Source organism: Acipenser ruthenus, chromosome 6 (assembly GCF_902713425.1).
Source record: "Acipenser ruthenus chromosome 6, fAciRut3.2 maternal haplotype, whole genome shotgun sequence".
In the NCBI taxonomy this organism is placed as follows: Eukaryota; Metazoa; Chordata; class Actinopteri; order Acipenseriformes; family Acipenseridae; genus Acipenser; species Acipenser ruthenus.
Window position 1 is genome coordinate 66,041,604 of NC_081194.1, and position 14,297 is coordinate 66,055,900.

A 14,297-nucleotide genomic window follows, 5' to 3' on the forward strand; every position below is an offset into this window, starting at 1 on the left:
GGCCTGACGTCACCACACACGCCACCTGTCACAGTCTTTTACAGACTTTAGCTAGTGCGATTAATGAAACCCACAGAAATGCAAATGGAGACTTGGTCACTTTAAATGAAATAGAGGTTGTGGCTCTCAAGCCAGCTGTTCGACAAATAGGCCCAACAATAAGTATACATTTTATCAATGTAGATTTATGCAGTATATAGAAAGCAATAGGTAACTGATTTTAATTGTACTTATAAAATGTAACAGCACCTGTAAAGTTTGATTTGCATTGCAGGACCTGGGCTGTCTAAATACTGCCTGCTTTTAATCTCTTTCAAATATATTTTTACTCAGCCCAATGAATGCATTAGGCAAACCGGTGCAAATAAATCAATACCATTGTAATTGATACTAGTACACATGCCAGTTAACCAATAGAGTTGTACATTAACCAGTACATTTGCCAGCAAACCAACAGTTGTAATACATTTGCCAGCAAACCAATAGATGTGTAATGAAATCCCAGTACACATGCCAGTTAATCAACAGAGGTGTACCTAAATCAATCTATATGCCAGCAAACCAAGTGTTGTAAATAAACCGATTCATATGCCAGCCAACCAATAGAGTTGTAATACAATTCCAATACATTTGCCAAATTCGACTACACATGCCAGCATTTCAATGTAGTTGTGGATATAACGAGCCGCTATAGCCAGCCGCTACAATATGAAGTCTTTATCATTAGCTGAAAGGTGAAAGCTCTAAAATTGCGCATACTGCTGCTTTAGAATAATGCACCTCAAGCAATGATTGTATTACTAATTGAATATGGTAGCTGTTTCAAATAATCAGGTTGACGATTAGCTGTTCTGCAGAGGGGTTGTTTGTAGGAAATTGTGGTGACCCACCACTACTAAATTTAGCACTACACCCCTGCTAGTATTGGCATTTGGATTATGTTTAAGCAGAGGTGAAAGTACCTTAAATTTCTTACCAGTACTGTATTATTGTTCAGTTGACGTTTAATTATTCATTTTGAACCTTAAATATACTGTCACAAGTGACCCTCAAACCCCTTCTCTCTTGTATAAGGTATTGGTTCCTTTTGAATGGAAGGCCTATGCAGCCAAAGCAACTGGTCCTTCGATCAAACCAAATTAATTTCTACGGGGGTTCCCAACTGATGATGGAGATGATAATGAGGCTTGGGAACCCTCTGATATGAAAAATAATGAGTTCTGGGCAACTCAGATATGTTCAATGGAAGGAATACCTAACAAAATAGCCCTCTGTGATCAAATTGAAATGTATAAACTAAATAGTTATCAGTCCAGAACAATTACTCCTTGTGGGAAACTCTCTCTGAAAAGTGATACAGACTATGTGGATGTCAAAGATGTAAAACTGGGTTGTCACTAGCAGAACCAACACTGTGTCCTGCATGTGCCCATATGATAAAGCATTGTAGGACAATGTTAGAGTGTGCCCCTGATGATCCACAGGGATTATCCTTTTCCCATTTAAATGTTAAATTAGATTATGTTAAGAGAATTGCATGTTTGGGATGTGATGAGACTCAACAGGTGAGATGGTGTGTGGCAAAGTGGCTGATTGTGTACAGGTGCAGGAGTGATGCAGTGCTTAATGAACAAACAGAGAATTGTAATCCAGTGGGAAACAGGTTTTTAATGGTTATAATCCTGGTCTGGTGACCAAACAATAACTCCAGTCAATACACAACAATGTGTACTGCACTGGAATAAACCAACGGGTTACAGTCCCAAATAATAAATACACGTAACTCTCCCACAATGTACAAAACACGGTCACCAGTCCTGGGTGCGTGCTGTAGTACTTGTGGTGGGTGATACAGTTTATTTCGTGACAGTGGCGAAGTTCTGTTTCCGGCGACAGCTCTGGATATGTGTTAGCCGTCTAGTGATTTACAAAACAATAGACAATTACTAACAACAACAAACAAAAACACTCACAAATACTTTTTCGTTTAGGGTTTCTCCCGGTCCTTCCAGTTTCTCTCTTTTTTTAAACCAAGCAGAGGAGTAGATTGCGATTCTCCGTCCCCTTTTATGCTATCACGCATGACCCCTTGGTAAACGAGTGCAGCTGTCTCTACTATCTGCAGCTGCTACATCGCTTCCCTTCTGGGTCAATACATTCCTGCAACAGAGTCTCGTCTTCTTCCAGACAGACCGACTTCCCGGCCCGGGGAAAGAACTGTCAGGCCAGCCCATCCAAAGAACTCTACTTTTGCTGCTTAGTGCCCTCACAGGTCGGGAGGGAGATTTACAGCCAAAACTCATTGTATTTCTGTCACATGGGGTCATTTGATTTCCATTACATGAGAGTAGATATTAAAACCTCATGCTGATTTGAACTCGGCTCTCGCCAAGATAAGCATCAACTAAGACGCAGATGTGATCGATCTGCGTCTCCATCCATTTGTGTTTCCTTCCATCTGATGATGTAGATATCCTTCTGCTTGGTGTTGATGGCTGAAGTGCAATGCTGGCTCCAGGGATCAGCTTATTTTATCTCCCTAGCGCATCAGCACACACAATGGCTGTGATGCTGGCTCTGGGGATCAACCACAGTGCTGTCTCCCCTGCGCATCAGCATGACAACCGTCTGGATTGAGCTAAGTAGGGTACATCTCTGGGGTCTTCAAATGGGCACCTTCCATTCTCGGTGTTTCGTCGACTAGTCCACAACACCTCAAGAGGGCTTGACAGAGTAATTCTGGCAACCCGGCATCACCGCCCTCTGTCCCCCACTCAACTCAACCCAGCTTACTTACCTGTACATCAGCGTTTCTTTCTTTCTATTGTGCTTGAGATCCCCAACCAGAATCATTCCGTATCAACCACAGCTGCTGCTTTAGATAAATTCTTCACTGTGCAATGCAACTCTTGGCCACTGAATCCGATGTCTCTGAGAAACCGGGTTGTAGAGTGTGCCACAAATCCTCGACAACTCACCTCCACTGGGTAAACCCAGACTCTCCATTCTCGCTGTTCCGCTTCAGCGGCTAGTTAAGTATACCACAGTTTCTTCCTCTCATACGCCTCATCTACAGCATCCTCCCATGGCACTGTTAACTCTACCAGGTGAACAAGGCGTGCTGATCCAGACCACAAGACAATATCTGGTCAAAGTTTAGTGGTGGCAATCTCAGGTGGAAAAATAAGCCGTTGACCAACATCCGCCCGCATTTTCCAGTCTCTAGCAGCTTCCAGTTGTCCTGGGTGAGGCTTGGTTTTAACACCTTTTCTTGGCGGTTGCTCTCCTGGGCGGAGGAATGTTGTCTTTTGTGTGTAATGTTTTGATGGAACTGGTGGTAACTTATTGGTCATGTTACGCTTTTCTTCCAATGCTAAGGCCAAACATCGCAGCACCTGGTCAAGTAAACCGTCCTTGGCTAAGACCCTCCTTACATCCTGTCAAAATAATAATAATAAAACTAGAAAGTTGCAAGCAACTTTACAACTTCCGAGGAGTTATTGTGAAATTGAAGCATTTTGATTGGTTGCCATCCATTGGTTGTCATTCAGTCAGTTGTAGACATCACTTTCCATAGGCCTTTTTTTTTTTAACAAACTTGAAATTAATAGTAACAACACATTTGACCTTACGGAGAGGTCAAAGGTCACAATCAATGTATTTTATTAATAAAGCATATATGGGTTCCTATAGGTATTCCATATTAACCATGACCCTATCTGCACTCTGTAAGTAGTTATGAGATAGTTTTACATTTGACCCTAAGAAGAGGTCAAAGGTCACGATCAAGATACTTTTTGAATAGTGCCCATATGGGTTCCTATCTGTGTTCCATAGTAACCATGACCCTATCTACACTCTGTAACAAGTTATAAGCTAGTTTTACATTTGACCTTAAGGTGAGGTCAAAAGTCAAGCTCAATATCAAGGTTTTTTTTTTAACGGAGCATACATTAATTCTCACAGGACTCCACTACTCTATAAAGTTTCAAGAGTTTTTGTTCAACGGTGTTCATTTTATGAGCAATATATGCAACTAGAGCAATGCTGACATTTGAGTGGCCCATGGCAGCATGTTTTTTTTTTTTTTTTACTGTAGCAACTTCATTTGGGCAAACTTTAAAGAAAACCATACTTGGATGTATGCCAAGCTTTGCTTCGATCAGATTAGCAGTTTTGCTGAAGAAGACCTTTGTGTGTTAATTTACGTTATCCAACACGGCCGCCATACCACTGAACCAATCAGCTTCATTTCAAGCATCATGCATCTTGGACATCCCCTAACCATATATACTAAGTTTCAGAACTCTGCAGATAAGTGGTTTCTGACAAGAAGATGTTTGTAAATTGTCCAAAATTTGTCATACAATCCAACATGGCTGCCAAACCATGTGACCAATCGCGTTCATTGAGCTGTGGACATTAGTTCCTATTGGCGTCTACAACTCTGTGAAATTTCAAGAGTTTTCGTGCAACGGTTTTCATTTTATGCAACTTAAGGTTTTGCTAGGGGAAAAAGAAAAATAATAATAATAATAATCTTAACAACAACAATAGGCTTCTCAGCCATGGGTTTGGAAACCTAATAATCTTAACAGCAACTAAAAAATGCCTTAAAAACATCTTAACATAAAACTTGAAAAAAGGATGCTAAACACTAAAATAAGTAAGAGCAGTGAAAAAACGTAAATCCTTAATTTTTTAAATGTTATGGTGATCATCAGCATTATAATAAATTGAATCTTGTTTACAGCAACAAACTTTACCTGTCTTGATATTTGTTGTACTTGATTCATTGATTGTTTTTCCATATCAATCACAGACAATAAGTGATCGTGAATCTTGCCAGTTGGAGCCTGTGCAGATACATGCTAATTATGATATTGTGGTCCCTGTTCACAAGGACCTTAAGTCTGTTTTAAAGAATGTGTTTTTAGGGATTATTTTTTGACAAGTGTTTTTTTTTTTATGATGTATATGTTTAAATAAAAAATCAGTTGATCACAAAAGAAAAGAGCGTTCATGAGAACAAACTTCTAACCTTCTCTAAAACAATTGAAAGGGGTTCATGAACTTGTTTTAAATAATTAAAATAGGCTTAAAAAAAACCCTAACAAAAAAAAAGGGAGAAAAGAAAAAGAAATCTTAATACAGTCCATGTAAACAGGTCCTAGTAATACAAAAGGTGATAGAATATGGGTTAATACATTACAAATATACAAATATATTGTCTCTGGCTCAGAGAACACCTCGGGAAGTGTCCATTATATTGGAGTCTAAATTATATATTATATTTCACTATATATTTCACTTGCAAAAACAATAAAATATCGTGACTTAGTTTTTAGCAGGTGCTCACATCCACGTTCAAAACAAATGTAAAATTGACAATACATATTGGTAAAAACTAACTAGGCTAAAACAGCAGCAGCAGAAGAAGAAGAAGAAGAAGAAGAAGAAGAAGAAGAAGAAGAAGAAGAAGAAGAAGATATATTATGCAAATATAGAAAAAAATATGCAATATGGTAAATTGGCACATTTTCTATTGATTCTGCATGTACTGATAACGTTTTTAGCAAAATAAACACAAAAAACAATAGTTTCACAATGATTATAAAGTGTATATTTTGCTCTCAGCAAACTTTACATATGGAACCGCAATTATGTTCAGCAGTACAGTATTTAAAGTGACTGTAGATCAAACTTATCTGTGAGGCGCTGAGTAAATCATTGTCAGAAATCGGTCATGCGCAGCACCAGCAGTATAGGCTATTGAATAAAAAGCAAGCTCAAACACTGTAATACCGTTTGCGGTCTATATTCAGAAGAGAACAGTAGGCTTCTGCAACCTGTTGCACATCTCAATCCCCCTGCGCCACAGACAGACAACCAAAACGCCTAGCTAACATGGAAAACGACTACAGTCAAAACATCTACCAGAACATTGAAGGACACGGCGAGGTACTTTATGAGTCTATCGACGATACAGCGAGGACCCAAAATCAGAACCAATACGAGAATAACCCAATGGCCGAAGACGACACTCCAGATGAAAGGAAAGCTGCGAGTTGTTCTGAGCAAATTTACGATGAAGTTGCTGAGGACGTTCCGGATTCGACTTCCTCTGCGACCCCCCCTGAATACATGGACACTCAGCAAACCCCAGTTGAGAACGGACTAGCTTCATTCGAGCAAAGCGTGGACGGGGAAAATAGCCCACTAGGTTCATCTGTAGGCTCGCCTTCCTCTCATCAAGGCGATGAAGACGATCAAGGTGGTGAAGACGATCAAGGTGAGCAAGGTGATGAAGACGGTCAAGGTGATCAAGATGAATATGACGGAATATCAAGCCCAACAGAGGTGGTAGAAGATAATGCCATCGACGGGATGCTTATGGCTTACAGACTGCAGTCCAATGACACCACTGCCACCGAGGAGATCAGCGACCAGGAGACAACTGGTGACAACAACAACAATATCGAGGAGAACGACAACTCAGAGCAGGACCAGATGGAAATCTCACTGTTCGTCAAGGTAACGCACTTTTAAACTTAAAGCCATCTTAAGACGTTGGAAGCAAATATCACGTAGTGTGTTGCATTCATTCGGGGGGGGGGGGGGGGGGGGTATGTATTACAATAATTGTCTGATCAAAATTTGAGAAAATGTCCCAACAAAGACGGGGACGTCCACACTTTGTAAAACACCTTTTTAACAACAAAGGACCAAAATATTTAGTTTATTGTAACTTTCACCCAGTGTGGAGTTTTGTCTGACAGGAGTTAGAAATAGTAAATAAAATATAGTGAGAGTCAATGAGAACCTGTTTACCCGTTTTACCATTTGTTGGCTATTTGTACTGTGCATACCATTCTGTTAATCAGTTATAGTTGATGTGTGTGTTTAATCCTGGTGTTATTCTGAACTTTCTTGAAAGTAAAAGTAAAGGCATTATTCTGTATGGATGAGAACGAAATGAATTTGGGACTTTTTCACTTCAACATTTTTGCTTTGTGCTTTGTGCTGACTCAATAACATTTGATTATTTATTTATTTATTTATTTATTTATTTATTAGTAGATGCCCTTACCCAGGGCGACTTACAGTTGTATACAAAAAATAGCCTTCATATCAAGGGCAATGTATTGCACACTTGCAAGTGTTACATTTTGTTCTGGATGTTAGGAGAGTCCTTTTAAAACACCAGTATGGGCTTTTAACAAAGGAAAACTGGAAATTAACTTTTTCATTTCACTGTTGAACATACTGCATGTTCAACTAAGACTTAACTTGTGATTTGTGAAGTGATAAAAGGCTTTATTTTTTCAGCACATAAAATGATAACTCTCAAAAGCACATTGGGTGTGTATGGCTGGTGTTTATTAGCTAAGATGTTATAATTATAACAAAAACTGTAAAACAATTATAAGTCCTGCTTTTTTCATTCTTTGTCATTTCTTCTGAATTTGATCAAGCTGAATCTGTTTTTTTTTAAAAAAAAACATTCTAAAAAATACTAAGTTATAAGAATCTGCATATACAGAATAGTTTTCCCAAAATGCATTTTGAATGCCAGATGAATCCCTTTTCCACCCAAAAGCCTTGTGTCACTCAATTACTTCTGTGATGGACGTTCATGCTTAATTCCATCACAACAGACTTCTTCTAAAATATTTTAAGTTTCATTTGCGATATGATGTGCCTTTGTGTATAGTGTGTAATACTGCACAGTAGATATAATGAGGTTCAATTAACAAATTTGACTGAAGCACTTTTTAAATTGTTACCTTATTTGGGGATTTGGCCTTGATTTGAACTTTGTCATTTCATGGTTGTCCAATTATTTATGCCCATTTATATCGAGCAACATATTAGGAACACAATAATATGAAAAATGTATATTTCATTAAAAATATATTTTCAGATAATCAAATAATAAGCCTCCTCCAAGTCCCAGATGTGACAATTCCGAAGTCTGCTGAAGGGTCTAAATGCAAAGTGCATTCCAGGGCCATCCAATCTCAGCTGATCGACTCCAGCAGCTTACAGCAATAACCTTGAAGAGAACAGCAATTCAGAGCTGGGTTTAGCCCTTTTATATCAAGGTACATTAATTGCAAGTAGTGAGGAAGTGTGCCGTTAAGTTAATACAGTGCTATAGTACCCATGATAAAGCACGTCTGAACACAAAGACAAAAATGATCTTTTCTTCTTTAAGGCAGAGCTTCAACTGTCTGTTGACTTGTTTTGTTTTCCATGTTCCATGTTGATAATTAATGGAAAGATAATTGACTTTGTTAGCTTTTGTTTTGTTAGTTGATGAATAAGAAAGGTTTTTCAGCTTCTAGTAGCTGAAGGTACTGTAACCATTTGAAAGTCTGCCTCGATAATCTTTATTTTGATATTTATTTTGGTGTATTCTCAATAAAAAAATTGCTCACAGTTTTTTGTATATGGTACTGTGTGCCTTATATCTTACATCTATGGGGAAAGAATTAAGTATGTTCAATTTTCCCGCCCCCCACTACCACCACCATTACTTAAGATTTAGGTTAGTCATCCATATTTGTATCACTGATATATTGTCCTTTGAACCTTCAGACAAATCATTTCATCTTTTATTAGCATAGTAAATCATGATAGGAACAGTTTAAAGTCTCCAGCTCACTGTGTGCAAGTTATGGCAACTGGTAATTATTAAACATAATCTATCACACAGTCCATAGTGCAAAGGAAAAGGTACCGAGAGTATATTGAACGTTACTTGTTCACACTTTACACCTGCCACACCTTTTACAGGTAAGGTGAAAAGACGCTCTTCAATAGTTACTCACTTTTGGAGAATGTGAAACAGCAACGGTGTTGCACATTCATGTTTATTTTTATACTACAATATTTGCATGGTGTCTGTTTTCTTCTTTATTGCAAAAAAAACCAAAACTTTTGTGCTCTTTGTGTTCTCTCATATGTTGTGTTAATACACCCTTCAAAGTTGTAGGGACACAAGCTTCCCCCCTTGAAACCTGATTGCTATTATATCACTCGGAGAAGTATCAGTGCTCAGATGGTACTACAAAAGGAGATTATATATTACCTTAATTCTCTGCAAATTAAAAGCTTAGGAAGCTAAACAAAATTGTGTTTTTGCTTTCAAGATCATATTATAGAAAACACCTTTTAAAAATGTAATAATATAATAATTAATACAAATATGGGCCGTTACTACCTTAAAAACAATACTAACAAAACAGCATTATTTAATGTCCTTTCACCTGCAACATTTGGAATAAACTCACACAAGATATCTGTGTGTTCCAAACCTGTGCACACATACTAAAGTGCTATTGACTTTTTTTTTCTGATAACAAAACATTCATGCTTTCGCCTTCACAAGTGGATACTGGCAAGTGTTTTGTTTTGTTTTGTAGCACGCTCATCACACACTGTACAGCTATGATGTAAATTGTGAAAGGAGTATTCTCGCATGTAGCTTTATATTTTGGGAAGGGGTGTGGCGGAGATTGTTCAGAAATGTTGTTTTTATCTGTAGTAATATAGTATATGGAATTTATTGACAAGGCTCAATACACAGTAATCTGCTTCGTAAGCGTTTTCTCTTCGCATTCTTTGCTCACATTTACTTTATTGCAAAACATGGTGGCATACATTGTAAGTAAAGCATACTGACAAACTGGTTGAACCTCTCTTGCACAAGATAATCACAGCAGTCCCAAAGTCCTTACCTGATATACTGCTGTCTCATTAAGATGCACAGTCCCCAAGTCCACAGTACCTGGAGACAACACTTCAACACATGCACATCGTGTCTGGTCCAGTCTGGAACAGTTCACTCTTTTAGTTCACAATATTATGGTTTGTCCACTTAACACTTTAACAACCAAAACTCTGCTTAATAATAAAAACATTTTTGCTTTGTTTGGCCGTCATATAAAACTCTGTTTTTTTTTTTTTTTTACAAACTAATTTCTGTCTCACAGACCACTAGAGTGCTTTAGTTCCAGCCTAAATGTTGCGTATGTTATGATTCCCCTGTTATCTCACATCGTCCGCTTTGTATGACGTCACCATTATATTAAAGGTCTGAGGCTGCGTGGTATTCGGCGACTGTCATGTCAGATTGACTACCATTTCAAAAAGTTCAGATTTTGAGACCAATATTAGGGGCTTATTTCCTTCATTTCATTGACTGGCACAGCCACCCAGGTGTTCCCATGACACTGAGAAACCCCCACCACATCAATCCATAGCAATGCGAGATGTGGTTTTCCCTGCAACCACCCCCTGTTGCTGTAAAATGTACTGCTAGTGCAAACATTGTAAATATACTGTAGATTGTAAATGTAGTAACCCCTAGCACCTATGACACACTATCTACTGTAAATAGAGTGATCTCTAGGCCTTGGGAACATTGTTGTTTGGGTCATTTGGGAGAGAATATTTCTGTATGTACTGCAGACCCCTTGGTACCTAGTTTGGAAAGCCCTATAGTATCTTAATATTAGGATTGTCATATGGAAAATGCAATACCGGTTGTTCTGAGCACTGCTGCTTAAATATTTAATTTCCTTGTTCCTGGTAAGTCATTTAATGACATAGTAAGGACTCAGGTAGCAAGTTGACTGTGGAGTGGTATATATTTTATTTATATAGCGCTTTATAGACAGTATGTATCATGTTCAAGAAACAAGACAAAACAGTATAATCACACAATTAACAAAATACAATGATATTGAAAATAACAATAAATAGCAAATATCTAGATAGGACAAAATAAAATAAATAAGAATAACAAATAAAATACAAAGTTAGTAGATAAAAATAGATAACAGAAACTTTATATCTAGATTAGGTTAAAAAAGCTGATCTATAAAAATGAGTCTTTAATCTTGATTTAAAAATGCTGACCGAAGCAGCATCTCTAATAGAGGAAGGCAAAGAGCTCCACAGCTTGGGAGCATTAAAACAAAATGCACTTTCTCCTCAGCTTTTCAATTTTACCATTGGGAGGCACAAGAGTCCAGAGTTAGAAAGTGCAAAGAGGTTTATATGGGGACAGAATGTCTCTTAAGTTCTCTGGTGCTAAGCCATTTAGTGCTTTATATGTTAATAGTAAGATTTCAAAATCAATTCTAAAATGTATTGGAAGCCAGTGCAATGAGGCCAACACAGGAGTTATATGAGCCAGTTTTTTCGTTCTAGTCAGAACCTTCGCTGCTGCATTTTGAACAAGCTGTAAACGTGATAAGACATGATGTGGAAGTCCAGCAAATAAAGCATTGCAATAATCAAGTCTTACTGAAACGAAAGCATGAATTAGTTTCTCAGCATCAGTCAAAGAAAGAAAAGACCTACTTTTAGCAATGTTACAATAGTGGTCAGAGCATCACCACTTTGCGAACAGCACAGTAAATGAATTTTCACACTGAGTAGATCTAAATATATTGTTTATATCAATTCTTTCTCGGTTTGAGAGTGTCATTTGTCGTAGCTTTTGTTTCCATGCCACCCCGTTTTCAACAGAAGAAGGTTTTTTTTAATCATGCAGAGTATTTATAAAAATACATTTTCTTTATACCGTCAAAACCAAGACCACACAACGTTAGTAACAGGCAGCTTGTTTAGCATTGCAGAACGGAGGGACAAGTCAAATGCAATTTTCCTTTTTTACACCAAGTCACTGGAACTCTGTAGCAGGTGTTGTTTAGTCTTTAAACTTACTCACCTGTATATCTTTATAATAGGTGAAGGGCAGTTAGAAAATATATTTAAACTCTTGATTTTTATTTCTGTGACAAGTAGCTCTACTGACCCATATTAATGTCATACAGTTAATTCACTGCAGTAATATTAATTGCAAGCATGCACAGTGGTTGATAACTGAATTATTTTGTTCCCATCATTATGAATAAAATAACAAAGCACCCTGCAGTCTGTTTCCTGAGAGGCTTTGAAATTCTTAATTCATGGTTCATAAAGATACCACGACAACAGCATGCAGTATTAGAACATATCCTGATGATTACATCCTGTAGCTAATAATATTGATATATCAGCCCTAACTGAGGTGGATAAGAGGATGAAATCACAAGGATGGCAGGTAAAGATTAGACTGGCCTGCTATAAAGGACCAGGCCAGATTATTTTTTTCTTATATTTTCATTTTCTTATTAAGACTGCTTTGTTTTACTCTATGGACAAGCTGCAAAAAACAATGAATAAAAACAAATGTCACAGCACTGCAAGGAGAAGCTCTGATGGGTGCCTGCCTGCCAGCACCTCAGTATCGGTGCTAAATTATGTTAAACAGCCTTGATATGCACTACATTTATTTCATTATTCATCCATTTTCACATGCTTAAATCTGTCAGATAGTAACTTAAAATAGTTACAAAATGAGCTACAGCACAAACCTGGGATTTTTTTATTTATTTATTTTTTGGTAAAAATTGGCAATAGCTGAACACTGATACCCAGCTTTTCTTTAACCCAGTGTTAAAAGAAACATGTTTTCCTAGAGTGCAGTATTATTTTATATGGTTATAAATATCATTTAGGTGTTAAAAGTTTCCCTTCAGTCTTTTTTATTACTATACTGTATACTATACATATAAATCTTTTGCTAATCCTTACAGGACTGTATATATAAGCAAATATAATTTCGTAGGTGCTATCCAAGGAGAGGGAGGTCTCTGTTTGACATCAGAAGAATGCCTACTTTCTGACCCAGCTCGGTAGCATAGCAACAAGCTCACCATCACTAAACATTACTATTTGCTGCTTTATTCTTTTCACAGGAACCTTGTCTTTGTTAGCCTTGACATCAACTGGTCAATCCAGAACAGTGGTTTGATTTGCAACTGCATGCATTTAAAAAAAATGTACAGTATTATGCAGTACATTGTACATCAAGGTAAATGTGATTTAGAGAGATATTTCCTTACAAATCAGTGGGCTGGAGTAAAGGTAGGAGTTAAAGCATGTTGTAATTCATGGTTAAAGAGTCATTTTTGTTCCATTTGATGAATAGAATAAAAACAGTGATTTGTATTCGGTCTAAAAATGATTTGCTGTGATCTATTTATTGATAACATATTTATTTGTTTAGTTGTTTGTTTATATGGAGTACCTTAAAGGATGTTCTCATACGTGGATAACTTTGAATCCGTAAAGTTGATATCATTTCAGATCATTTAATAATCTCATTAAAGCAGGTGCTAATCGCAATGACCATTTGACTATTTTGGTTTTGAGGTTGGTGCTTCAGGAGTTTAAGTACAGTTTTTAGCAAGGTTCTCTTTTGTAAAAATGTAATTGCATTTTTTAGAACCACAGTTTAGATCTTGATTGCTGTTTAACTGGTCTGTGCCTTACTGTAATGTCTCCCCTCCAGCCTCTTGCAGTTTATTATTATTATTATTATTATTTATTTCTTAGCAGACGCCCTTATCCAGGGCGACTTGCGATCGCACGCAAATACAAATACATTCAAGTGTTAAACGGACATTCTGCACATTTCAAACCTTGTTATCCAATCTTATTCTGGAAAGGACGCTGAAAGAGCATACAGTACAGTAGCAATTATAAAGAATACAAAAAGTCTATTGACTTGTGTGCTCAATACTAAGTGCTGGTCACTTCTCCAAATACATTTTACTAAACAAACGTTAAGAAACAAATCTAGGATATCACAGTGTTTATGTGTACTATACCTGTACGTATGAATAGCTATAAGGAGATAAGGTTCATACTTACTGTTCGACAGATATAGCGTTTTCAGTATATATCCCATGTATAATCATAGGTTTGTTGATTACACTGTGAAAGTCTTAGGTAAATAACGGTTAATCTGTATGTGTTTTATTGCCAAGGGCAACTTACAAAATGCAACTTACAAGATGGAGCTGAAATTTGATTGATTTCAAAATCTGTGGAGATATGAATATTGCTAAGCAAACAGTGACCATAACTCTATCAGCAAAGCACTAAAGCACCTTGATATGGCTAACAGAAAAATTCACTAATGGAATTCCTAATGGCTATTATTACAATGTTAAACCCCTAATTGCATGTACTGCAAATTATTAACAATTGGTTTTCCCAGTGGATTTGTCTGTCAAGTTCTCCTGGGTACTACTTATTGAACTGCCTTTACCTTGTAGGTACAGTATAACCTGCACACCAGGGGAGTTCGCTGAGTAACATAAGAATATAAGAAATTTTACAAACGAGAGGAGGCCATTCGGCCCATCTTGCTCGTTTGGTTGTTAGTAGCTTAT

The 14,297-nt window shown here is 37.2% G+C and overlaps 1 protein-coding gene across 1 annotated transcript in view; it reads left to right on the top strand.

The window, feature by feature from the left end:
- Window positions 1-5,820: 5,820 nt before the first annotated feature.
- The window catches only part of clic5b (chloride intracellular channel 5b), a 35,854-nt gene continuing 27,377 nt past the window's right edge, over window positions 5,821-14,297 (top strand). The window contains exon 1 of the mRNA XM_034017443.3: window positions 5,821-6,534. Coding sequence (XP_033873334.1) covers window positions 5,908-6,534 — 627 coding nt within the window. The 5' untranslated portion in view covers window positions 5,821-5,907. The remainder of the gene's footprint in view (window positions 6,535-14,297) is intronic.